Genomic DNA, 27496 nt, shown 5'->3' on the forward strand with positions numbered 1-27496 from the left:
TCAATTCCCTTCGTTTGATTTTATTCTTTTAATCCAGATTTTCGGGGTTCATGTACGAATCATATCCGAAGTCCATCTTCTCCTCTCTACGAATCACAAACATGAAAAGATAGACTATGAAACTTTCAGAACCGTCTCTAAATCCGTTTTTGGAGTGAGAAGATCTCACCAAAACCGTCTTCGAATCCAAATCATCTTTGTACCGTGACAAAATTACCCGACAATGAAATTGTTGTTAATGAAACTTCATCCCCCTTGTTTCTTCCTCTCTGACTACTATAGATTTTTCTTATTATTGATCTAAAACTACACATAACCGCACAATAACTGCCTAAAATAAAGGGAATTGCCACTGGGTGGAAACCGAAAATGGAATGAAATCTCTCCGCCCGACCCGTATGGGGGCGCGAATAGTTATTTCTGGAGGCGTTTGTTGCGTGAAAGATGGGGCGCCTTTAGAGACACTCAACCTTTTTGACAAAATTACCACGTCAATGTTTACACGTAATCAGCTTCGAGAACCTGCTCGACGTTGCTTGCCGGTTATTAGAGAGAGAGAGAGAGAGAAGAAACAAAAACTACTCCAGATTATAGATGGTGCCGTTGTGGTGGCGAGGGTTACATTTCTTCTTGTTGTTGTTGTAAGTGTAAAAGAGTGAATATCTCCTAAAGAAAATGTCAATTTACGAATGGAAGAGTTTCTTCGAGGACGAAGATCGACCTGAAAAACCTCGAAGATTTGGTGTCACTGAGATGAGAAGCCCTCATTATACCTTCTTCACCAAAAACGCCCTTCAGGTATGATTTTATTGTTTAATACATATGAATGATTTGATCAATAATTATACCATTTGAATGAATTAAGTGGTCAAATGAATTTGTACTGGTTTATAGGATATCTTTGAATCAAAAGCACAATTTGTTGACGGATTGAAGTTCTCCGGTGGATCTCACAGTTTGTTGACAAAATCATTCATCAAAGAAGTAACTGAAATGGCTCATAAACATGATGTTTATGTTAGTACAGGAGATTGGGCTGAACATCTTGTTCGTCAAGGACCTTCAGCTTTCAACGAATATGTCAAGGTTTCTTCATCAAACCCTTGTTCTTTTCTTACTTATATTGATCATTTCAATATAAAAGGGTTGAATTTAAACTTGGGTTTTTTTTTCTTTAATTTTGATTTTTGAAAGGAATGTAAGCAATTGGGATTTGATACTGTTGAGTTAAATGTGGGGTCTCTTGAACTTTCTGAAGAAGTTCTTCTGAGATTAGTTCGTTTGATTAAAAATGGTGGGTTGAGAGCTAAACCTCAATTCTCTCTCAAATTTAACAAGTCAGACGTACCTACTACTGGAGACAGAGCTTTTGGAGCATATACTGTTCCGGCCCCTCGCTCTTCTGGTATATCCATTAACTCTTATTCTGAATTTGATGATGCTCTTTCTTGTTCTGAAGTTCCCATCTTTGTTTTACTCATTCTTGCTATCTAATTTTCATTAAGATACTGTTAAGTTTGTGGTCATTGTCACTAGTTACCCCTTCTCCCATGCGGGACTATTCTCGCACACCCCCTCACGTGTGGCGTGGTTAGCCTAACACGTTTTTTTTTTCAATTTCGGCTGACGTGGAGCACTTGTGGCTTTTAAGCCTATTGTGTGTGCATAGCTCTGATACCTTGTTAAGTTTGTGGTCATCCAACTCAATACCAATTGGCAATGAGTGGAGAGGATTTATACATTGTATTCTTGGTTGCTAGTTACCCCTTCTCCCATGTGGGACTATTCTCACAAATACTTGTTAGGGAAAATAGTTACTAACTCAAAGATGCTTAAATTAGATCGAAAATACAAACGTAATATCAGGACATGTTTTAAGGTAGCAAGTGATTTATGCAGATTTTCGAATTATACCGTTTGAAGTTAATTGATCCCTCTGGCTTCAAAAATGCTTTTTCATAATTATGTTCGGAAACTATATGAAAGTACTACATAAATGGTACTCCAACAATTCATTAGACTGGGTATCTGGTTGGAAACCTTATTGAGGTGGCAGGGAGGAATCCCCTGTATGATGGTTTTTGTTTCACTTGTTTTGGCATAATATATGGGAGCTTATACTTTGTGCAGAAGAGAGTTCATGACTTACCTCCGTTCCATATTACCAACATGACCTCTATTTATGGAATGAAATTGTCTCGGAAAAGAATCACCAAAAGTACGAATAAGTTCATGCATTTATTTATGTTATCCAACTTAGTTGAGACTTTTAGGTAGTTGAGTTTCATGGTAGTAACATGTGAAATGGCTTTATCTAACAGTCTTACATCAGACTGATTTGCAAATTGTTGTGAAGGATATTAAGAGTTTCGGAGGACTCTGTCTTCCTTGTTCGGTCTAGGCAAGTAATGGTTCGAAGCCTGTATTCTAATGAAAACAGATAGTAACGATGATACAGATAGGACTTAGGAGTATATTTAATGGTAAAGTATGGCATAATGAGTGAAATGGTGGGTGTTGGTGGTGATGCTCTGTATCTACATCGTAAGATCTGCAAATATACTCTTTCTTTTGTCGTTATATTCTTAGACATCCTACAATTTTGGAAAGAGAATGATGAAGAAAAAGGGCTGGCCTTGGAGTTTTGAACTATTGTGCTAAATGTGAGAAGGCTGGCCTAGTGGAAGTGTTGTTTTGAGATTTTTTCTATGATAAGAAGCCGCGAGGTGAAAAAGAAGGGGTCTTATCAAGATGTAATATGAAAAATTATACCTATTAATGGTAATAGAGTTGTTAGAGCTACAAAAGTAAAAGCCCTAGAACATCTGGTACTCTAGTCAAATTTGTTCCGAACTGAATATTGCTGCTCATAAGATACTTAATGGTTACAGAAGTGTTAGTAGTTTATAATGCTCTCCTATAAGATGCAATTAGCATAGAATACCTAATACATAATGGTCGGATTTTCTGGTAATTAGTGCTTTATATGTTTCAGGTTTGCTAGTCATAGGTCCAAGCCTTGTAGGATACTAGGATATTGTATAATCACATGATATAGATGTCTCTTCTATTGAACAGTTATCTGGTTTTCATAGGAAAAGTAGCGTCATAGAATTGTATTGTTCATAAGTGAAAAAGAAGCGAAGTTCTGTCCTGGACAGTGAATAAATGATACAGCCTATTTGGAATTTATGATGAATTTGGTTTATATAACTGTTCCGGAATCCTCAGAAAATGATTCAAACCCTTGTCCAGGCGACTGGACTATTCGAGTGGTTTTGTCTTAGACTGTGCTCATTGTTCCTCCATAAGATCTTTTTAGTCGAAAAATGATCAGCACAGTTTTGTTCGATTCGAGATTGAACCTTTGCACTTGCTCAATTAGGCAATGCCCAGAATAATAAAATTTGAATTCAAATAACGAACAAGTTTTGACCTAGTTGGTTTATATTTCAGTGTCTTCAGATGTGCAGTTTGTTACCTTATGCAGCGGGTAAACAATTACGTTATGATTCTATGCAGAAATAATTGACGACGTAGACTTGCTAATTAGAAGAGCTGAGAGATGCTTGGAAGCAGGAGCAGATATGATCATGATTGACGGTGATGATATACGCAAGTATGGTGATTCTTTGAGAAGCGATGTCGTTGCAAAGATCATAGGTCGTATTGGACTTGAAAAAACAATGTTTGAGGCATCAAATCCCAAAACCGCAGAATGGTTTATCAAACGTTACGGACCCAGGGTACAATTCTCCTCTCTTCCTTCTTTGCCTTGTTTATATCTGTTGTTTTTCAGCCTTATAACTGATATTGGTGGTGTTGTTTATTGGCATGAACTTTTAGGTTAATCTGTTTGTGGATCATTCTCATGTGATGGATCTGGAATGTCTCAGAGGAAGGAGCTTGGGTAAAAATCACTCATCAGTTCTTGGTTCTTCATATTTTCTATTTTGAACTGAATCTCCTCATTCAGTTATCTCATGAAGTTCGCTTTAGATCTGTTTTCTTCTACATATGTTGTTTGTCCAGTGTTTGTAGTATGTTGGTTCATAGTGCCACTAAAAAAGGCGACGTTGTTAGTGTGGTGATGTGTTGTACTGGAATCATAATAATATTAAGTAGCTGATGTTTTTCTACTTAATGACCTGGTGTTTAAATTTTCCAAAACTCATATTTGAAGAACACGAAAACTGATCGAATGCCACTGAGAAAAATTCAACAGAGAGACTCTGATGGTTGTCTAGTTTCATCCATCTTTGTGTACTGTTGAAGTAGAAGAACACTTACGTCTATTCGTTTAGTAGCTCTCACCAAACCCAGGTGAATTTGATGGAAGGACCTAGTTGAGTCTTTAGTAGAACAGAAGAGTCTGCTCCTTCTTCATCTTGTTCTCCAATACTCGGCCAGAAATTTTCTTGGCAATAATCTTATGAGAATGCAAGGAAAGGAGAAAAGAGAGGTACTCTTTACAAATATAAAAGAGGGCGGAAAAGTGAAGTACAGAGTTTTCAGGGACCAACCCTTACTTTTTCTTTTGGAAAGGTGGGATATGCCCCATCTGGCCGGGCGTATGATTTAGGACTTTAGGTCTGGTGCAGGTCAGCATCTTTCGCCCTCTAGCATTACTGACATTCTAATAGAGACCTAAAAGCTGGTATATAAATCTACAAAAAGTACACTCAGCCAGGACCGATTCAAAGACTTGAAGTGCCCGTAGCCCGTCCGAGCCCGACTACCCGAACGGGTTTCAACGGGCTCGGGTCGGGCGGGCTCGGGTTTTAATGAATTATTAAAAAAAAATAAAATAAACAATAATTTAATAATAAAATAATAATTTAATAAAAAAACAATAATTAATTAAAATACCAACCATTATATATATGATTATCAGATTATATCATAAACAAAATTACATAACAGAATCACCCATTTTAATAACAAAAAGTACATTTCCCTCCCTCCAACATTTTAATAACAAAAAGTCCAAAATATAAACAAAAAGTTACATTTCTCTCCTTCATTCATTAATCGAGCAATTGAACTTGAGAAATGCTAGGACTAGGAGTTGGTTCGGGAAACCCGTCGTTTAACGGATCAAACTCCTTCAAAGTAACATTAAGCTCATGTTTCCACCAATCCTTAAGGCAAACACAACACTCCGACATTTCCGGAGTTAGGCTACTCCGATAGTCCCCCAAAATTCTTTTACCTAAAGAGAAAGCCGACTCGGAAGCAACAGTCGAAACCGGGACAGCAAGAACATCACGTGCTATTCGGGACAAAATCAGATACCTCTTCTCGTTCTCACTCCACCAACCCAAAACATCGAACTTTTTAATATTATCGACCGCAGGATCTGGCTCAGACTCATATCTAGATATTTCTTCGGAAGCGGTAGCTATAGGGTCCTTTCGGACTCTCTTAATACTTCTCCAAAAAGCACCACGCCTAGACGGTCCATCGGGCTCACTCTGGGGTTGATCAACAGTAGACGACGAAGAAACGGATGAAGGCACACTCAAATCAGCCGTATACTCTTTAAATAATTCACGTAACTTGCCGATCATGGTGGCAGATTGCTCAGTAGAACACTTGATAACATGAGCCGAAGTATGGAAACAATTCTCAAGTTCGGTTAAGAGCATATCAACTTTCATTTTGATCCTTGGATCTAAAATACATGTAACACCAAACAATACGGGAGTTTCACCCCAATACTTGCAAAATTTAGCCTCCATGAAATGAATAATGCCCGCAAACATAGGATCATGTCGATTATCTAAAAATACCATCCCAATATCAACCAAATACTCCAAGACGGAGTTAGAAGTCACATAATCAACACCAGAAAAGAAGTTGGTTGCCTCATAAAAAGGCTTCAAAAACTTGTACAACAAATTGGCGTGCTGCCAATCACTACTCGATAAGACAAAAGGCGGAGATCGATCAGATAAGAGCGAGTCAATCGGATCCTTAAACGGAAGGGCACTTTTCAACATAAGATAGGTTGAATTCCAACGATGTTTTACATCCAACTGCAATTTTTTAGGAGAATAGTTCTTTGATTCACAATGTGTTCGAAATTGTGCATTTCGAGTCTCCGATGCAGAGATATATTCAAGACAACCTTTCAGCCGTGTAAGCATTTCTTTAAACTGGGGAACTTTAAAACCATCCTGAACAACCAAGTTCAAGATATGACAGCAACATCGAACGTGAAATAATTCGCCTCTCAATGGTAAATGAGGCATTAACTCGATTAAACGAGAAACAGACACAGTATTTGCACTAGCATTATCCATTGACAAGGAAAACACTTTGCCAGATATCATCCAATCATTAGTTAGCTTATCATACAAAACATTGGCAATGTGTTCCCCAGTATGAGACTTGTCCAACAGAATGTAAGAGATGATTCTCTTTTGGACACACCAAATTTCATCAATGTAATGCGCTGTTATGCACATGTAACTAAGCCTCTGGTTCGAAGACCAGATATCAGAAGTAAGAGCAATTCGACCAGGAGCACTAAGTAAAACATTTCTGAGTGCATCTTTTTCTTCCTTAAAGTATTTAAGGATATCATTTCTAACAGTGCTCCTAGAAAATGACTTGAACCCAGGATGGAAGGAATCAGTAATTTAAAATTGAAAGAAGGGGTCCTCCACAAATTGCATCGGCAACTCGCGAAGGATTAAAAGCTTGATCGTGTTTTTGCAAGCTCTCGCTTGACTAAACTGAAATGAACCCATATTTCCACTGTTTGGATCTTGTACCAACTTTGATTGAGTCAAGTCGATTTTTAGTGCTTTAGCACACTTAAATGTGTGTCTCTTGAAATGTGTTGTCCCGTTAGAAGATTTCGAATTTCGAGAAACACCACAAAAGTTACATTTGGCCATTTTAATGATCTTGCCTCCATTTTTAGGATCAGGAGCATCATGAAAGGAATAAAAGTCCTAAACCTTAGAAGTTCTGCCTCTCGTACAGGTTGACGTTCCAGTCAGCACATCTACTTCGCCTACGGGAGAACCAGCAGGAGCAGACACACCAGGAACAGGAGGATCGGCAGTACCAGCAGGAGATATTTCTCCATGAGCACCACTCTGACTCTCCGTCAAATCAACCTAAGTAGAACCACAGCCAACATAGAAAGTCATTCTACTAAGCTGAGTTCATGAGAGATCTAAGATAACGAAATTCATCATCGGTTTGTAGGAACATCAATATTCGTTCGGACATTCAATTTCTAACCAGCTTCCTTGAATCACCCATTTTGGTTACAGTGTCTAACAACAAAGAAGTGTCCACAATTGGGAGAACCATTTAGGTTCTTCATCAATTCGGTCCTTCTAAGTGTTTAAACAACGCATCCAAAACTGGAATGACAAGTGATCCAGTCTGAAATCATGAGTCCTACAGAGAAGGTAAGAAACATAGAAGTTAGAAATAGACAAGTTAAAAAACAAACAAGTTTAAGAACTTAGAAGATAAGTTGTTTTAGAAATAGAAAGTAAAGAGAAGTGAAGGTTAGAAAACTTGTTTTAAAAAAGAAAGAAAGAAAAGAAGAAGAGTAGTTTTGAAAAACAGAAAAACAAAAGTAGTTTTAAAAAAGATTTGTTTTAGAAAAAGAAAGTAAATAGAAGTGAAGGTTAGAAAACTTGTTTTAAAAAGGAAAGAAAGAGAGAAGAAGAGTAGTTTTGAAAAACAGAAAGAAGAGAAGTAGTTTTAAAAAAGATTTGTTTTAGAAAAAGGAAGTAAAGAGAAGGTTAGAAAACTTGTTTTAAAAAAGAAAGAAAGAGAGAAGAAGAAGAGTAGTTTTGAAAAACAGAAGAATAGAAGTAGTTTTAAAAAAGATTTTTTTAGAAAAAGAAAGTAAATAGAAGTGAAGGCTAGAAAAGTTGTTTTAAAAAAGAAAGTAAGAGAGAAGAAGAATAGTTTTGAAAAACAGAAAGAAGAGAGTAGTTTTAAAAAAGATTTGTTTTAGAAAAAGAAAGTAAAGAGAAGGTAAGAAAACTTTTTTTAAAAAAGAAAGAAAGAGAGAAGAAGAAGAGTAGTTTTGAAAAACAGAAGAAGAGGAGTAGTTCTAAAAAAGATATGTTTTGAAAAAGAAAGAAAGAGAGAAGAAGAATATTTGTTTTTAATTGTCCTGAACATGAAGGCAAGAACATCATGTTGGCTCAGATCTGTGATCAAGTCTGACTGAGTTGTTTGAAAAAAAAATACTTTAATTTATGATCAAGTCTCACTAAGTTGTTTAAAAAAAGAGATCTAATGGTTCTAAAACAAGAGATCTATAAATATTATTAATTACCTAATGGTTCTAAAACAGAACACTCGGATCTGTTTAATCAGACAGATCGATAGTCAGATGATGTCTGATTAAACAGATCAAACTCAATGTTTGTGTTCTGTTTCAGAACTAAAAAAAGAAGATTATTATCTATAATCTATCATCTTGTATCAATATTATCTAACGGTTCTGAAACAGAACACTCATTTGAGTTTGATCTGTTTAATCAAATGAGTGTTCTGTTTCAGACTATTTTTTGTGTCTGTACATGATACATCTTACATCGACTTCAAGTCATCAATCACAAAAAAAAAAATTACAACAAGAACAGACCCAAATCCGATCTATTTGATCAGACAGATCAAAGGTTTAGAACTCTGATCTGTCTGATCAAACAGATCTGTTAACATTTTAAGATTAAACTAACTATCTAAGATCTAATAACAACATAGTATAACTTTTCACAAATCAAAAATAAATAACAAGATCATAACAGAAAATAAAAATAAAAAACCTATCTAAGATGACTTCGAAGGCTTAACCGCTTCATTTGATCTTAAAGATCATCAGCGTATACCATTAACCGAACATCATCAGAACTCAGAAGTGATCGCCTTTCTCCAAAGTCCAAACTCGAAACCCACATCGCATGCAGAAGTAGAAACATATGAAGACTAAAAGTAGATAGAAGAAAAGGATTTACTAACCATTTTTGTAGATCCTTACTGGTCGATTTTGCTTTAGGTTTTCGATTTTTGTAGATCCTTACTAACCAGTAGCTTTAGGTTTTCGTTTAGGGACTAGGGTTACTAACAAACAAGCTCTAGCTTTAGGTTTTCGTGAAGCTTTAGGGTTTAGGGTTAAAGTTTCTGGTCTGGTGTGGTAGGAGAGAGAGAGAGAGGCGGAGAGGGGGAGAGAGGCGGAGAAGGAGAGAAGGGTTAGGGTTCGACTGTGAGGGGTTTTATAGGCTCGTCGTTTTAATCCAACGGCTGAGATATGATTTGAAGGGGCGCCCTATCTCAGCCGTTGGATTATAAAATGACACGCGGATTCTAACGGGTACCCTCTCGGGCTAACTGTCGGGCTATGTTGTCGGGCTCTGTCGTCGGGCTATGCATCGGGCCGGGACTCGGACGAGCTTAACGGGCCGGGACTCGGAATTGAGAACCTGTCCGAGTCCCGGCCCTATTAGCCCGATATATCGGGCCGGGTTAGCCTGGCTCGGGGCTACTTCGGTCATCGGTCTCTCACGGTTCGGGCCGAACGGGTCGGATCGCGGGTTTCCAGACCGTTTTCCCAGCCCTAGGCCCAAGTAGTTAAGGGGCCTAAAGCGAAGAAAAATGTGGGGCCCTTCTCACATTTGCTTTAAAAAAAGTTAATCTTTTTGTTGTAATTGGTAATTTAGTATGCAAAGTGTAACTAAAATGCATAAACCTGAACTATATACTACATAAGACGATCCAATATACATATAGAGATGAGCGAAATATATTTTGAAAATTTGACGGCCGGTGAAGGGGGGAGGGTGGGTGAGAAAAGAGAGAAAAATGGAGGAGGAGAGAGAAGAGAAAAATAAGGAAGGAGAATAAGAGAGAAAAAAAGAATTTATTTATTTATTGTGTTTGAAGGTCGCCGGAAAATTGACCGGCTGGCGACCTTCACGGGTGTCGACGATACGGTGTCGAGAGAGATGAAGTGGAGGAGAAAGGTGATGAAATGGAAGAGAGAGAGATGACGTGGCTTTTATGTTTGTGGATCAAATCTCCGAACTTATGGGAGCCAATACGGTGAACCGGTCACAAATTAGGAGTTAAAACGAAATTAAGCCAAAAAAAATTCATATAGTTGTCAACAGAAAAACAAAAATTCATATAAAGATAACGAAGAAAATATTAAGTGGAGTAATTTACTAATTTAGATTTTAGAAAGAGAGAAAGAAGAGAATGAACTGAGGTTTGAAAACTTCGAAGTCTGTAGAATTAAAACTAGACTAGGTGTCTAGGTTCTTAATTGTCTTTGTGGGCCCCAAACTTTGATTGGTTCCTCCCAAACAAACAGCAGTTCGCAAACCAAAAGAAAAGTATGGAAAGACGTCTGGCCCACTATTCAAAGGCGTTTGGCTGGGCTTTACTGATTCTTTTTTTGGAAGCGCCTTTAATCAAACTAGTATTTTGGGGCCCTCAAACAAATGAGGCCCAAAGCAGCCGCTTTGGCTGCTTTGGGCCTGGGCCGCCCCTGCACTCAGCTCACCTCATGGGACTCCCACTTGAACCGCATGCGAGAGAAACAAGGGTTTCTTTCGTTTCTCTCACAAGCGGTTCAAGTGGGAGTCCCAAGAGGCGGGTTGCGTAGACTTGTTGATAAATCTATGTATTCATGTGTGTCATTGTGAGCTAGTAGAATTTTGTGTGGTGTGGCTAAGATATTAGGGATCTGGTGTGAAGTTTTAGCCAAGACTCTATAGAGTATAAAATATGAGTTAACCTAATATAAGGAAATATATGCGCTGAAAAGATTTCGGGTGTGGTCGGTCTAATAAATTAAAGAAGACACAAGAGATATAATTATCAAAGGTGCTTTCATTGATTGAATGGGATACATATTTATAGAGTATACATTAGGGTTTGTAGAGAAATAATGAATAAGGAAACATTACAAAGAGGAAATAACTATAATTACAGTTGCTATAATATTAATCTCTTTCTATCTTGGGAGATATCTTCTGGATATCTTTCTTCTCTTCAATATACTTCAATACCCCCCCCGCAAGTTGGAGCAGGGGAAGGAATCTGAATCAAGCCCAACTTAGAGAGTAATCGATGAAACGGATCAGAACCAAGTGGTTTCGTAAAGATGTCAGCGAGCTGGTCGGCGGAGCGAAGGTGAGTCGTCTTAATGAGACCAGATTCAATTTTCTCCCGAACGAAATGGCAATCGATTTCGATATGCTTAGTGCGTTCGTGGAAGATGGGATTGGCAGCAATGTGCATAGCCGCCATATTGTCACAGAAGACCTGAAAGGGTTCTGGAATCGAGACACGAAGGTCTTGAAACAAATATTTCAGCCACTGCAGTTCCGCAGTGAGTGTAGCGAGAGCCCGATATTCTGCCTCAGCCGAAGATCGGGAAACAGTCGGTTGTTTCTTGGACTTCCAAGACAACGGACTTGAACCAAGCAGAGTGAAGTAGCCGGTGGTCGAGCGACGGGTGATAGGATAACTGGCCCAATCAGAGTCGGTAAAACCAGAAATTGTCAGAGTGCTGGACGAAGAGAGAAGGAAGCCATGATTCATGGTGCCTTTCAAATAACGAAGAACTCGAGTGGCCGCATCCATATGATTGGAGTGGGGATTTTGCATGAATTGACTAAGGTAATTCACAGAAAATGAAATGTCAGGGCGAGTCACCGTAACATAGAGAAGCCGACCAATAAGACGTCTAAACGAAGTCGGATCGTCTAATGGCGTACCGTCAGTAGGTAATAACTTTAAGTGTTGTTCCATTGGGAAAGGACTTGGTTTAGCTCCTAGGAGACCCGAGTCGCGAAGAATGTCTAACGTATATTTGCGTTGACAAAGTAAAATGCCTTTTGGAGAACGAGAAACTTCAATTCTAAGGAAGTATTGAAGTCGTCCAAGGTTTTTAAGACAGAAATGTTTCTCAAGACGTAGTTGAAGAGATGAAATTTCAGAGGCATTATTGCCGGTTATGATGATGTCATCCACGTAGACTAAGACGTAAATGGCAGTCGGACCCTCAAAGAAACAAAACAAGGAGTGATCAGAAGATGATTGTTTGAAATCTTCAGCCTGTAAGCCAGTAGAAAATTTGGCAAACCACTGTCAAGAGGCTTGTTTTAAACCGTAAAGGGATTTGTGCAAATGACATACTTTGTGGTCACCAGTCTTGGAAAAACCAGGCGGAATAGTCATGTAGACTTCCTCATGCAAATCTCCTTGGAGAAAAGCATTATTCACATCCAATTGTTGGAGGGGCCAATTTTTAATGGCAGCAACAGAAAGAAGTGCACGAACAGTGACCAATTTGGCGACTGGAGTGAAGGTATCATGATAGTCGATGCCTTCAACTTGGGTATAACCCTCACCAACGAGTCGTGCTTTGTGACGTTCAATTGATCCGTCAGAACGGTATTTAATTTTGTATACCCATTTTAAAACCAATTGGTTTCTTACCCGGGGGTAAGGGGGTTAATGACCAAGTGCGATTTTGTTCAAGAGCCTGAATTTCTTTATCCATTGCAGCACGCCATTCAGGAAAATTTTTGGCGGCGGAATAGGATGTGGGCTCTTCGGTGTTGACAATGGAAGTAAGAAATGCCCGATGGGAAGGGGTGAATTTGTCAAAACTGACATAGTCAGTTAATGGATATTTGGTGGAAGTCGTGGGTGCAGCAGTACAAGAACAAAGATAGTCAACCAAATGGGGAGGACGTGTCGTTGTACGTACTGGTCGAGAAAAAGGTAAAGATTCTTCGGGAGGAGCAACTGAAACCGGGGTGGTGTCAGAATTCAAAAGTGAAGAGTCTTGTGAAGGAGAGTCATCTTGCAGAGGGGAAATACCCTGCGAGAGAATAACAGAGTCAGAAGGAAGCTCGTGAGATTCCTCTGGTGGAGAAGCAGCGGAAGATGAAGTTTCTACCACAATAGGTGGGATGGTTGTCGCGTCAGTGGAAGAGTGTGAATGCTCATCGACCAAAGACGGGAGTTTATACAAGTCCGGATGAGGTGAGTGGGTATCGTCGATTGGACTGAAGTAATAGGCATCCGATGTAAGCGGAGTGAATTAGGTAGGTTCAGGGAGTGTCGATTGACGGTCAGCAAAAGGAAACCTATCCTCAAAAAAACGCACGTTCCGGGAATCATAGAGACTGTGCGTCTCTAAGTCGTAGATGGTGTATCCTTTCTTCCCAGGTGGATAACCAACAAAGATTCCAGGTTTAGCTCGATGATCAAACTTATGTTGGATGTTGGTATTGGTTGCAAAACATAGACAACCGAAAACTCGGAGACTAAGTAGTCCGGTGGAGAATCGTATAGCATTTCATAAGGAGATTTGTATGAAAGTACTGGGGTTGGCATTCTATTGATTAAATAGGTTGCCGTTTTTAAACATTCTCCCCAAAATTGTAAAGGGAGATGTGCTTGAAAACGCAAGGCGCGAGCAACATCGAGTAAATGACGATGTTTGCGTTCGACGACACCATTTTGTTCGGGTGTGGAGACGCAACTTTGTTGATGAAGAATTCCATGAGAATGGAACCAAGTTTGGAGATCATTGGATAAGAACTCGGCTCCATTATCAGAACGAAAAGTCTCAATCGGGTTTGAAAAAGTATTTTCAGGACTCGATGATATAAAATTAATCTTCTTATGATATTGTTTAGAAACAAACTGAAAAAAGAAGTTTAAATGTGTCTTAGTCTCAGACTTGGTTTGCATAAGGAATGTCCAAGTAAATCTGGAGAAGTCATCAACCAGTGTGAGGAAATAATGCTTGTTGGTTAAAGATGAAACCGGAAAGGGTCCCCAAATATCAGCATGAATAAGTTGAAAAGCAAAAGTACTAAAACTACTACTTTTATTAAAAACAACTTAGATTGTTTTGCCATAGGGCATACAACGCACTCATGCGACTTATTAAAGGAAATAAACGGGAAACGTTCTGATAAATAACGTAAACGGCCTAAATTAGGATGTCCAAGTCGACGGTGCCAGACGTCGAGTGACTTATTCAAAGCAAGTGCAGTAAAAGTCCTATGGAGAATGTAGAGCCCATCAATAGCATCAGCCCGACCAATCTCCTGATGATTTGAGATCGTCTGAAAAAGACAATGAGTTGAATCAAAATAAACACCAGATTTCAAAGATTTACAAGTCTGATTGACAGACATCAAATTAAATTTGAAATTAGGAATGTAATAAACTTGGTCAATAGAGAGAGAGAGAGAGAGAGTCAGAAAAAATGACTCTGCCAATATATTTGACTAAGTAAGTCGCTCCATCGGGAATTTGAACATAACAAGATGGTGGTGCTAAAGCATAAGAGCTAAAAGCATCTAATGAAAAACAAACATGGTTTGAAGCACCACTATCAACATTCCAAACAGAAGGATGAGATAGGGAAGTACCTGACATCATAGCAGAACTGGAAGGAGTCTGTGCATTGACAACTGCCATAATGAGGTCATAGTCTTCTCTGGTAAGAGTTGGAGCTGGAGAAGAGCTGGAACCCTGAGAAGTGCTACGGGCACCACCTGAACGAGGGGGGCGACCATGGAGAAGATAACATCGATCAACAGGATGACCGAGACGTTTGCAATGAGTGCACATTACATCTCTCTTACAAGTGTCAGTAGAGTGTCCATGAAGGTTGCACTTAGTACAATAAGGACGAATTCGCTTATTTCTCGGGGGAGGTAAATCACTTTCTTTCAGCTTGTTAGCGGCCGTGATCTTGGCGTTGAAAGCGTGAAAGTCAAAGGGAGCATTGATCTTGTTTTTCTGCTCTTCTTGAATGACCAAATTATATACCTTAGCCAGAGAAGGTAACGGTTCCATTAGAAGGATGTTATTGCAAGTTGCAGAATAACGTTCATGAAGACCCATGAGAAACTCAATTGTACGCGAGGTAAGATGATATTCAATGGTGGTTTTGCCAACAGGGCAAGCACATGAAGTGGGTGGAATGATAGCATCCAATTCGTCCCAATAAGACTTCAACTGAGAGTAATAAGCTGAAATAGTCTGGTGCTCCTGAGTAAGGGCAGAAATCTTTTTCTTCAGTTGATAAATGTAGGTAGCGTTAGACGTAGCAAAACGCTCCTTCAAATTCTTCCAAAGATCAAAAGCAAAAGCCGAACGTCTCGTGCTACGTCGGATTTCCTCGCTGACAGAATTGGATATCCAAGCAGCCACCATGGTGTCACAACGGGTCCATGCATGAAGTTGCGCAGGATCTGTCGGTTTAGGGAGCGACCCATCGATAAAACCTTGCTTATTTTTTATGATAAGAGCATCATGCATACTGTGAGCCCATTCAGCATAGTCTGGCCCGGTAAGAACGGGGTTAACACCAACAGAAGTTGCATTGTCCGAAGGATGCACATAATAAGCCTCACATATTTGTTGGAGAGGAGTTGAGTCTGTCATCGGCGGAGTGTCATCGGAATTCGAGTTCAGATCACTTATGTTGGCAGAAGTCCAGAAGTCATTGTTCTGTACAGAATAGAAGAAATAATCTATTTTAAATTCAAGGTCACAATATTATGTAGAAGTGACGGTTCAGAATTTTCAAATGCAGCGTCACAGTAAAATTATAAGGGACAATCCAGATTGTCACAACTAATAGAAGTGTTGGAAAAGAAAAAAAAAGGACAGTATATGCTGTCTCAAATGAATAGTCCAAACAGAAGTGTTGGGAAGTAAAGGGGACAGTCCAGAATGTCACCAACAGAAGCGTTGGGAAGTTAAAAGGACAGTATACTGTCACAAATAGTCCAAACAGTTATGTACTGTTGGAAAAAAAGAAAGCGTCACAAACGTGAGACGTCACAAAAAGAAGTCAGATATCTGGGTCGGTCAAAGTCAGAAGTCTGGGTCAATATTAATGGACCTGGTCAGAGTCAAAGGTCGGTGAAAAAGTCCGGTCAATGGGGCAAGACGGGAGTCAATTAGAGTTGACTCCGTTACCTGATTCGGGATGATTGCCGTCGGCTAAATAAGGGTTCCGGTAGATTGTTTAACCAGCCAAATTTAGGGTTTCTTTGAAACCAATAAGTAAGTTGTAATCAACCTAGGGAAAAAGCTAGTCGGAGACACGGGATTGTATTCGGACTATCGCGGCCAAGGGCAGAGGTCGAATGGCGTCGGATTGTTAGAGAGAGCAAGAAAATCTTTAAAAGTCGATGGAACCTTAAAAAAAGTAATCAAACCAACAATCTATGATGCAATAAGAGTGGATTATGGGTCAGAACTGACCAGGGTAGGTCTGTTCGGCAAAAACTAGTCTGTCCGGCGAGAATTTTGGAACCCTAGAGGTTCACTCGTCGGAGAAGATGACGGAAAAATCGGGAACCAAAAAGAAATTTTTGGTTCCGGGTCTGTGACGGGTTGAGGTTATGTCAATTCCGGTTTATGTTTGTCTCGGTTCTAGTCAAAGTGTTCCGGGTTTATATCTATTCCGGGCTTATTCTGTTCCGATTTGTGGACAGATTTAGTTCCGGATTGTGTTTATTCTGGTGTGTGAATTAGAACCAGAACGAAACAGTATTGGTTACTGACAAAAAAAATTTCGAAAAAATACGAAAAAAATTCGAAAATTTTGGAAAAAAAATCAGGAAAATGGATTAATAACTGACCTTTGAAGATATTGTGGGGATGATGCAAAATAATAAGAATCCGTAGAGCAAGAAAGCCGAAGAAACCAATACTTTGTCAAATAAAAATCCCAGAAATATTAATTGTGCTCTAATACCATAATAAATTAAAGAAGACACAAGAGATATAATTATCAAAGGTGCTTTCATTGATTGAATGGGATACATATTTATAGAGTATACATTAGGGTTTGTAGAGAAATAATGAATAAGGAAACATTACAAAGAGGAAATAACTATAATTACAGTTGCTATAATATTAAGGGAGATTTTGACATGCACCCCCACTATTATATTAATATTTGGACTACACCCCCGTTTTTTTAAAACTTTTGATTTATACCCCCACGTGAACGGAAACCGTCAAGTCGAAGTTATTGCTATGTGCATTTTTCTTTTACTTCTCACCCAACTTTCTCTCTCTCTCTCTCTCTCTCGTCTTTTTTTTTTCCTTCTTGGTCATCATCTTCTTCTTCTTCATCATCTCGTTCTTCTTCACCATCAATCACCCCCATCACCACAACCACCTTCATTACCCACCATTAACAAAAACCACTATCACTACTCCACCTTTGCTAATCACCATCTTCATTTACCACCACATAGGTCTAGAAATAAAATCTTGAACTAACTCATATATAGTTTGGTTGATTTGGAGAATAAGTTTCATATTTGCTTTAGATTTTTCCAGTGTCTTCCTCTTAAACTACAATGCCTAGGTAACAATATATTATTCTATCACTTCCACCTTCATCTCTTAGTCACATTGATCAGACTTCACAATTAATCAAATTTTAAGACCAAATAATCAAATGGGGAAGAAATTTACGAACATCTTCGACAAATTCAAAATATACGAACATTGGTCAGATTCCGCAACCAATCAATTTGATTCTATCACTCCTCATCCTTGCCCAAGAACCATTTAAATGGAGAAGAAATTTTGCCTTCAATCACAAACCCCTGATTTCCGTTCAGTTAAACCATGATGTATCGAACTTGGACAAATTCAAAATCTTGGTTATGTTCTTCTTGACGGTATTGTTCATATTCGTCAATCCTATGTTGTTCCTCATATCGAATCTTCTGATCAAGTTTGTTTCTCTCTCTATCATCTCTTTTTATTTTTGTGTTATGGCTATCTAATTAACATTTACTGTATTTGGAATTGTCGATTTGTGGAAGTTAATTAGGGTTTGTATGCTTTGAGGAAAATCAGGATTTAGGTAATTTCATAAGTTTGTATAGGAAGTTTTTTGAATCCAGAAAATAACTGTGTCAATTGCCATTTGCCAAGTTTGTTCTTTAGATTGCCATTCCCTCTAGGTAAAGTCATGTGATGATCAAACACCCTAGCATGGATTCATCTAGAACCGACTTTAGAGAGAGAGAAAAGGAGAGCCTCCATAAGTCAACTTAGAGCATATGAAGGTTTTAGAATTCAAACCACTCTAAGGAGAGATTAGAGTTTGAGAATGAGGAAACCCTAACCTGGATGGAAAAAAATGAAGGATGAAGTAGGCTTTAAGTTTTTTTTGATAATTAGTAGCCTTTAAGTTTCAACCATTAGATCTTGTGAATGGTTGAGATCCATTAGATTAAAAAGGGGTATTATCGTCCTACTTCGCACATGGGCTTCGCACACGCGAAGTTAACCTTGACTTAACGGTTTCCGTCCACGTGGGGGTGTAAATCAAAGGTTTTTAAAAAACGGGGGTGTGGTCCAAATATTAATATAATAGTGGGGGTGTATGTCAAAATTTCCCTAATATTAATCTCTTTCTATCTTGGGAGATATCTTCTGGATATCTTTCTTCTCTTCAATATACTTCAATACGGTCTTCTATCCTCTCTCACACTAAACAACTATGGACTTTCATAAAAAAAAAAAAAAACTATGGACAATAAGGTAACATACTAGGCAATAACGTGATTTGTAATGGTCTAAAAAATGTACCAACAGGAGGAACCAGTCAAGGGGAAAGCTACCGAAGAAGAAAAAAGCATTTTGGAGAACTCGATCCTCATACTTTTCCTGTACAAACCAACTATTGAATCGGTCGCCGGTCGGGCTACACACTCACTAAAATCTTTGATTGATTGAGGATCTACTTTTCAATGGCAGTTCTCTTTGAATAATCCTCAATAAAAGAAAATGCCTGCGATGATGGTGGAGAGTCTTTGTCCATGAAAAAGTTAAAATAACATGACAGTTACAAAGAGGGTGGATTAGGTAGAACTTTCTATTTTCGAATTTCTCAACTATAATATCGATAACCACATCTTCTTAGAAAAAACGTGCTTCCTAAGGTAAATTTGGTGCCACCAAACTCTTACATGTGAATTTTCAAGTAGAAGTCAGGTGTTGGACTAGTAAACATTAAACTAACTACCCTCGGATGAGTGAATGTGTAATTCATACTCTATTTAATTCTTCTCTACATTCTCTCAACTATTTCGTGCACGCGCTCGCGCTCACCTTCCTATTTACCTTTCAATCTTGCTCAATATAAATAGGAAGAGAGTGAGGAAGCCTTTCCCATCCTCATTATCTTCAAACTTTTTAGATCACTTTTCACAAGATGGCCTCCGACAAGACGAAGAAAACTGCTTGCGTGACCGGTGGCACCGGATATATAGCAGCACTACTTGTTGAAATGTTGGTATCAAAGGGTTATGCTGTTAATACCACTACCAGAAATCCAGGTTTTAATTGTTTCTTTTTAGGCGTAGTATCGTGGTCAAAGATATATCTTACAGTCATAGATCATACTTAGGAAAAAAAGAGAGCATCTATAGGGGTCCGTCAAACTACTCTGACCCGTTTTCCTTTTCGCGCGCCCAGACTGGAGCCGTACGAGGGTTCTCGGACTGGGCCTAGTCCGTGCTGGGCTAGAACAACACGAAATTAGGCCAGTTCGAGCCCACAGCGAGAGTGAAGACGGGCCTGAGCAAAAATGCGGGAAAAATTACAACTAACTGGCAACTACTATTGATTGTCAAAATTCTTAATGATGGACAAAATACCCACAACTTTGATTTTATACTCAAAGAGATAAAATCTTTATGTATAACGGATTAGTAGCAGTGAAACAAAGCTAATTGCTTGAGTAAGGTTCTATTTATTTTGTTTCAGAGGACGAGAAAAAGGTAGGTCATCTCTTAAAGCTACAAGATCAAGGAGATGTGAAATTATTTCGAGCAGATCTAACCGATGAGGGGAGCTTCGACGATGCTGTTGCTGGTTGCGATATCGTCTTCCATGTCGCGACACCAGTGAAATTCGATTCTGAAGATCCTGAGGTAGTAACAAGAACACAATAAAACAAGAAGACTAGTACTCAGACATATTTCTCAAGGTTTTATTATTTTCATTTGATTAGTTAAGATAATGTTGATGTTATTATTAGGTTGATATGATAAACCCAGCTATTAAAGGGACAATTGATATACTGAAAGCCTGTTTGAAATCAAATTCAGTAAAGCGTGTGGTTTTAACGTCTTCGGCTGCTGCTGTATCAATAAATAATGAGCAGGGAATGGGTCATGTGATGGAGGAAGGATGTTGGTCGGACGTCGATTTCTTGACTTCAACAAAACCATTTGGTTGGGTAAGGACTCATCAATCAATCAATTTAGTTGATTAGAGTATTAGATCCTACTCATCTATTTGGTGTGGTATGTCTTTACATGCTTAAGCCCTAGATATTCAAAAATTTCCGAGGGTGCGCGTGAAATCCTATGGCATATAACAATTATGGGAGACGCTTTTAGAACTGTTGTTATCTTCTTCAAACTCCGCTTAAAAGGCATGAGGAGGATGTCAAAAAATGTCCACTTCCTACTTTTATATAAAATTTTGTGATCTGTTTACAGGGGTATCCAGTGTCAAAAACACTCGCGGAGAAAGCGGCTTGGAAATTTGCCGAGGAAAACAAGATTGACCTTATAACTGTTATCCCTTGTCTAGTTATGGGCCCATCTCCAGCTCCATATATCTCCTCCAGTTTCTCTCTTACCATGTCACTGCTAACAGGTAAAATGAACCAACAACACTGACCCAATTTAGCTTTATAACTTGTTTTGGTGAAAACATAGAGATTAGGGTAGAGAGAGTCTCAAAACCAATGAAAAATATGTTACTAGAAAGTCATGTATGCACAACTGAAATGGCTAAGCCCAAACTTAATAAAGTAAAATTTTGGGTGTTAATGTGAAATGTGCCTTTTGGTTTAGTCCCACATTAAGTAGTAAAGGAGTATGAGGACTCCTAGTAGAAAAATTAGGATGGATTCACCTTTCAAAGGATGTTGCTTGAGGAGATATCCATGTCTCCATGAGAGGACCGACTTAACATATCCGTCTACTGTGGCTGTGGGTTATCATGTGTAATACCCTTTGTTATTTTCATTCGAGTGCAGGGAACAATGAACTAATCAGCACCATGAAAGGCATGCAGATAGTATCAGGATCGATATCTATAACACATGTAGAGGATGTTGTTAATGCTCATATATTTCTAGCTGAGAGCGAATCGGCTTCTGGTCGATACATCTGCTGTAACGCCAATACTAGTCTTCCCGAGCTTGCAAAATTTTTGAACAATCGGTACCCACAGTACGACATTCCTACCGAGTAAGAAGAGTACATATATATATATATATATAACTCATTTGAAGTTCCTTCACTAGAATTTGAGTTCTTCAATCAATATCACTACTAATATTCTCCAGACACTATTGAAGCTTACTGTGCTATATTTTTGCAGTTTCCAAGATGTTCATGCTGAGCCTAAGCTGAGGTTTTCATCAGACAAACTTATTAGAGAAGGGTTCAGTTTCAAATACAAGATCGAAGAAATGTACGATCAGTCCGTGGAGTACTTCAAATCAGTAGGACTTCTTCAGAACTGAAGAGAAGAGATTGATCAATGTCTGGTCTCTTCATAATGTGAATGACATCCTTCTTCTCTATTAGATATCTTAATGGCTTATTTCAGTCTGTCACTATGTTGCAACTTCTTGTGTCTGTATAGTCCCACATGGACAAAGATCATTTTAATAATGAAGAAAATAATATTTAGTTCATTTATGTTACTTTCTAATTGGTTTTGAATTGGAATTCAACAAATGTAATAGTGTTTGCTATTGTTGTTGATTTTGGTGTATGTACTGGTGAAATTATGAGTTTGATTATAATCCGTGATCGAATTAAACAATTTAGTATAATCCTCTTATATGGAGCTTATAAGACCTCATTTTGGTTGCTCAGGAGTGGATTGAAGGTGAATATGTTATTCAGGTGGTATTATGTCTTTTTTTCTTCCTATTTATTATAATTGTATTTACGATTTGTACGAGTTAGTAGGGCTGCAGGTTAAGATCAGTGTCAAATTTCATCTGTTTTTTTACCCCAAGACTTGCGGTCTTGTTTCAGTCGAATGGTTCGTTCACCAACGAAGTTGTGTTTCCACCCTAAACAAAAAGGAGTTGTTGAATGCAAGCACTTCTCTCATCAACATAATGCCTTCTCTAATTCAATGTAACAAATCTCCTCATGAGATTTTGTATTATTCATCTCCAGATTATCAATCGCTCCTGGTGTTTGGTTGTCTATGCTTTGCCCATAACATTCATATTTTAACAAATTTGACAAACGAGCGAAACTTGACATTTTTGTTGGATTGCCTAGGGGCAAAAAGGGTTATACAAGTTACGACCTTGAGAGCAAGACACTATGATTTCCTTAATGTTCGTTTCCTTGAAGACATCTTTCTGCATTCATTTGTCTCCGTTGATTCTTATGAGTCCTGAACTTTCACGCCTTTCAATCTCCGAGTTTTGATGAACCTATTGAGTACTCTCCTGAGATTGCTACCCGCTTCTTACAGGAAGAATTTTTTACGCCTTCTTCGGTAGATCGTCTCTGATACCGATCTATCTGCGTCTCCGTTAGTTTTCGTCGTTGACCAGGTCTCTGAAGATCTACTTACCTCCTCTCATACCTTGGATAATTCAGTTGATGCTTGCGCATCTTCGTCATCGGACTCTAGCCCATAACCACCTGATGATTCGATTTCTGTCTCCATTTCCACACGCCCTATCTGCGTACAGAATCCGCTGCCTATCTGGCTGACTATATAATTTTGAGTTCTGGGTCTTCTTCATCTCAAACTCCACAACCGTTGGTCGATTAATTGCCTTAATTCATTTCAACCCCTCTCATTGGCCTTTCCTCACTTTTGCCTTGACAACTAAGGAACCTTGATGTAGACGCAGCGGAATTAAAATAAGAACAATAAAATAAACGAAGAACTGTAAAGAAAACGATAAATAAACTAAAACTTAATTAACTTCAATGGTTTTTCTCTTCAATCTCAATATCAAAATAGACTAGACCTCCTTTTATAGGATAATAGACTTTCCTAGATAGACTCAAACTAGGATTCCTAAATATTAAAGATACTTAAAACATTGAAACTCCTAAATAATAGAAGTACCAACATAAGGTAATTTCCTAATCCTAAACTAACTAGGACCACTATTGTGGCCGACCGGGACGTGGGCACGCGTGGACGTGGGCCCACGTGTTATGCGCCTGCATCAGCACCCCGTTCCCTAGAAGGTTCGTCCCGAACCGTTTCGATGAAGGAAACAATGTGAGCCACCCGTATACTCTGAATGCCGCCATGGCGATCCGTAATTCCCACTTCGAACGAAATTTGCAGACAATCGGTAGAAGACAATGATGCAGAAGTGAAGATGACACGACGAGACTTCGTAAAATCCACAGTAGTGAAGAAACATCCAACAAATTGTGACATCGACCGTCATCTTTTAGTGGGATGAAGAAGATTGCACATACCAAAATATCCTCTTTGAAAAATCGGACCTCCAAAATCATCTTCCAATATATCACAATTTCGTGTTCACCGGAAGCTAAAAAGTGAATTGGTGGTGAGATACTTTTCTTTTTCTTCACATTACTCTTTTCTGTTAATGTAGCAAGTATCCCATTCATTTTTCTAAGGAGCATGTTCTCGAACACGTTAGAGACAACAATTAATATTCCCATGTTTGGCCTCCCGTGTGGTAAGGTGAAGCTCCATCCACCTCCTTTCATTAATTCCATGTTTCTCAAGTAAAGACTTTCATGTGATGAAGCCATTGAAGATGATGATGATTCTCTGCCAATTAATTTGTATGTAGGCTTGTAATAGTTTCAGTTGATTTTTCCCTCCTCTCCACTGAATTTACAATTGACTTCTTAGTAATATACTGTGATGAAGAAATTGTTGATGGAGAAGATAACAAAACATAACTATCATTGACATCAGTGTTAGTAATCAGATCTTTGAGCAGGAAACGTTTCGTCTTCATCCAGTAATCTTCAGACAACGATGATGTTGATAGATTGCTTTCATGATGAATTTGATTGAATTTAAACTGTCTACCGGAGAAGATTTCAGTAGGGTAAATATGAAATACAAAAGCTAATTCAAAGTCAACATCGCAAGTGGGATGATCTCCAATCTTTGTGTTATGATCACTCGATGAAGGATCATAGCGAAATTCTTCATTATCTGCTAACGTCTCAGGCCAAATTAGTTGATTATCTGCATATAGTTCAGCTCCCCAATACCTGTTATCTTGTGAAATTTTGCCTTTAAACCTCGTAAAAGTGGTAGCATTATCAAGTTGTGATCGTTTATTGGAAGACCATGGAGTACTACTATAATTTGAATACGAAATAGGTTTCTCCCATGATAATGAATGAAGGTTTGTTTGATCATGGGGAGTCGAAACTGTCAAAGCTCCTGGATCCCAAATAAAATCAAAATTATCTTCTTCTATTGTTGGGGAATATTCATCTTCATCTTCTTCAGTTGCAACTTCGTTGTGATCTTCATGTTTAATATCAATGGAATCATCCTCTGTTAGTACTTGTTTATAGTTGGAATCATCTTTTTCAACTTCTTGTTCTTCTTCTTCTTCTTTAACTACAACTTCTTTGTAATCAACTTCGTCAACTTGTTCAAACTTTTCTTTTTCTTCTTTTATTACTTCTTCATGGTTAATGGAAATAAGAGGTTGTGAATAATAATAGTACGGTGGTGGTGTATAAGAGTACGGAGGTGATGTGAGACATAATTGATGCGGTAAAATTTTATGATTCGAAACAAGGATGTCGTCTCCCGGAATGTCATATGAATCATAAAATTTGGTCAGACATTGATGTTTCATATCTCGACTAAGATTTAGATTTGATGAAGGAAAAATACTTCCTTCTTCCTCCTCCGCCATTGACTGAATTTTGTTCTTTTTTCCCTGAACTTCTCCTTCAATATCATCGATCTTAGTGATAGAAGTAACTTCGGAGAACTGTCTTCTCAATTCAATTTTTGTTTCTACACATGACAAACATTCATCGAGAGGAAGAAAACCATACCTGAAAATACTTTTCAATGTATCCCAATCATCAATGATCGATTTTCCTTGATCAATAAGTCTCCATTGCAGGGCATTATATTGTTCATAGATTCTTTCGGACATATGTTGCTCAACCAAAAAAACCTTATCTTCGTCGGGAACGTCTTGATTTCTGAACCAATCTTCCATGTGTTGAATCCAGAAATTTATATGAAATTGACCTTCGAAGAGTGGAATTTTAGAAATTTGATGAATTTTTCTTTCATCTTCTCGATCAATATAAAATTGAATTGTATCTCGAATAGGATCCCAAGATAAACGTGGAAAAAAATTTCCAACATTCAAGAGGAGATGTATCCATAGTTATTTTTTTTTGTAAAAAAAATCCAGAATTTTGATGGCTCTGAATACCACTTGATGTAGACGCAGTGGAATTAAAATAAGAACAATAAAATAAACGAAGAACTGCAAAGAAAACGATAAATAAACTAAAACTTAATTAACTTCAATGGTTTTTCTCTTCAATCTCAATATCAAAATAGACTAGACCTCCTTTTATAGGATAATAGACTTTCCTAGATAGACTCAAACTAGGATTCCTAAATATTAAAGATACTTAAAACATTGAAACTCCTAAATAATAGAAATACCAACATAAGGTAATTTCCTAATCCTAAACTAACTAGGACCACAATTGTGGCCGACCGGGACGTGGGCACGCGTGGACGTGGGTCCACGTGTTATGCGCCTGCATCAAACCTACTTACAAAGTTGCTTCCAGGGCCGTGCCTGGGAATTTAAGGGCCCAGTGCGAAATTTGAATCTAGACCTTTTTGAACAAAAAAAACTACAAACAAAATTTGGACAAGCTATAATTTCTTTGTTAAGATGCATTTTGTATCATGATTTTTAAATGTAGCATTTTGTATCATGATTTTCACATACATACCTACAAATTTTAGACATCTATTTCTAAAAGTACTTCAAAAGATGAAAGAAATGCACCCAAATACATAACAAAATGTAAAAAAAAGTGTAAGTAAAAGATAAATAGTCAATTAGCAATGTACCATGAACCTTAATTACAAAATTAGCTAAAGGAGTAAAATTAGTTTTGCGGCCAGTGGGTTTTGAACCCTCACCAAACGGATGGAATAAAAAAACTTCCAACCATCCCGGCTAACATATGTTTTGGTACACATCTTTTTCTTTATTTTATATACTGTAGCTATTAGGATATTATTGCAAACGGGCCCTTGTCGGTGGGGGGCCCTGTGCGGCCGCCCTGCCGGCACGGGCCCAAGCACGGCCATGGTTGCTTCAGCTTCTATTCGTTGGTGCAACACCATGACCTAAGAAATTCAGCTTTGGAAGACAACGATACATTTGATTCTAAAAGACTAAAAGATTAACTAATTAAAAGTGTAGTTGTAAATAATAATAAAATAATTTTTTTCAACTCTTAAATAAAAAAAGTAGACTTAAGAAATCACTGGTCCGGCCCGTAACTAAGACCCGCAGACTGGCCCAACCGAGTAATTTACCAGTCTCAGGTTGGGCTTGGGTGTAGCCAACCCGGGTTGAGGGCCGACCCGGAAGTATCCCAACCCGAGTCGTCTTGGCCTGACCTGCAGACCGACCCAACTGATTTCTTGATGGCCCTGACTTTTTTTAACACCACTAGAGTTTATAAAATAAAATATCGATCAGACCCAGGTTGAGGGCACTTATTATCATACTTCTGCTCTTGGGGTAAAATTGGTCACTATTCGCATTCTTCTGTCTCTTGCTTCCATCTAAGGATGATACTAACATCAGTTGGATGTTAACTATGTTTTCGTTCATGACAACTTGGATGGCCATTTCCCTAGTTTTGGTAAAACAGGTGATATTCGAGTTTGTCGCTTGAACAAATTTTATATGGTTTGAAGCATGCTTATCGACAATGATTTGCCATATTTTTCTCTGGCTTAAGGGTGTAGGTTTTCCAGTAATTTTTAATGGTATCTCTATATTTACATACTTATCTATATTGATGACATCATAATTGCGGACACAGATGAAACGAAATTCACTCTCTTTGGCGACGTCATGAAGATCGATTCTCTTAAGAATGTGGGACGTCTCCAATACTTTATCGGCATTGAGGTATCTCATTCTCACAAGGGTATTTTGCTTTCCCAAAGAAAATATACGTTTGACATTATTCAGAATTCTGGACTCCTCGCGCCAAACCTAATTTCTTCCTTGTGGAACAACGTTTAAAATTATTACTTATTGAAGTACCCCTTTGGAGAAGCCTACTTTGTTTTGTTGTCTCGTCGGGCGCCTTCTCTATGTCGCTGTCACTGGTCCCGATATTAGTTTTTCCCTGAA

General features: G+C 38.3%; 2 protein-coding genes across 3 annotated transcripts; both read left to right on the forward strand.

The window, feature by feature from the left end:
- Positions 1 to 502: 502 nt before the first annotated feature.
- On the forward strand, positions 503 to 19001 carry HSA32 (Aldolase-type TIM barrel family protein). Of its 2 annotated transcripts, XM_086667477.1 has the most exons (6): positions 511 to 798; positions 895 to 1086; positions 1195 to 1405; positions 3523 to 3746; positions 3847 to 3910; positions 18655 to 19001. In XM_086667477.1, the coding sequence occupies exons 1-6, from the start codon at positions 676 to 678 to the stop codon at positions 18744 to 18746; spliced, it is 906 nt and encodes a 301-aa protein (XP_086523603.1). In that variant the 5' UTR covers positions 511 to 675; the 3' UTR covers positions 18747 to 19001. The 2 variants fall into 2 exon arrangements, with proteins under 2 accessions (XP_086523604.1, XP_086523603.1); XM_086667478.1 differs by lacking the exon at positions 18655 to 19001 and having other exon boundaries at positions 503 to 798; positions 3847 to 4144.
- A 31-nt stretch (positions 19002 to 19032) lies between these two features.
- LOC147549635 (anthocyanidin reductase ((2S)-flavan-3-ol-forming)-like) lies at positions 19033 to 21909 on the forward strand. The gene is made up of 6 exons (XM_086667475.1): positions 19033 to 19397; positions 19828 to 19994; positions 20102 to 20302; positions 20568 to 20727; positions 21113 to 21326; positions 21460 to 21909. The coding sequence occupies exons 1-6, from the start codon at positions 19274 to 19276 to the stop codon at positions 21602 to 21604; spliced, it is 1011 nt and encodes a 336-aa protein (XP_086523601.1). The 5' UTR covers positions 19033 to 19273; the 3' UTR covers positions 21605 to 21909.
- The last annotated feature ends 5587 nt before the right edge of the window (positions 21910 to 27496 follow it).

The sequence above is a fragment of the Eschscholzia californica genome, unplaced genomic scaffold (assembly GCF_041429995.1).
Source record: "Eschscholzia californica isolate CP2 unplaced genomic scaffold, dmEscCali1.0.p SCAF_3, whole genome shotgun sequence".
Lineage (NCBI taxonomy): Eukaryota > Viridiplantae > Streptophyta > Magnoliopsida > Ranunculales > Papaveraceae > Eschscholzia > Eschscholzia californica.

Coding starts and splice junctions, on each gene's coding strand:
- LOC147549635 (XM_086667475.1), top strand. CDS start 19,274: ATGGCCTCCGACAAGACGAAGAAAACTGCTTGCGTGACCGGTGGCACC. Junction 20,303..20,567: donor CAACAAAACCATTTGGTTGG/GTAAGGACTCAT, acceptor ATCTGTTTACAG/GGGTATCCAGTGTCAAAAAC. Junction 20,728..21,112: donor TACCATGTCACTGCTAACAG/GTAAAATGAACC, acceptor ATTCGAGTGCAG/GGAACAATGAACTAATCAGC.
- HSA32 (XM_086667477.1), top strand. CDS start 676: ATGTCAATTTACGAATGGAAGAGTTTCTTCGAGGACGAAGATCGACCT. Junction 1,406..3,522: donor TCCGGCCCCTCGCTCTTCTG/GTATATCCATTA, acceptor GATTCTATGCAG/AAATAATTGACGACGTAGAC. Junction 3,911..18,654: donor TCTCAGAGGAAGGAGCTTGG/GTAAAAATCACT, acceptor ATGTACCAACAG/GAGGAACCAGTCAAGGGGAA.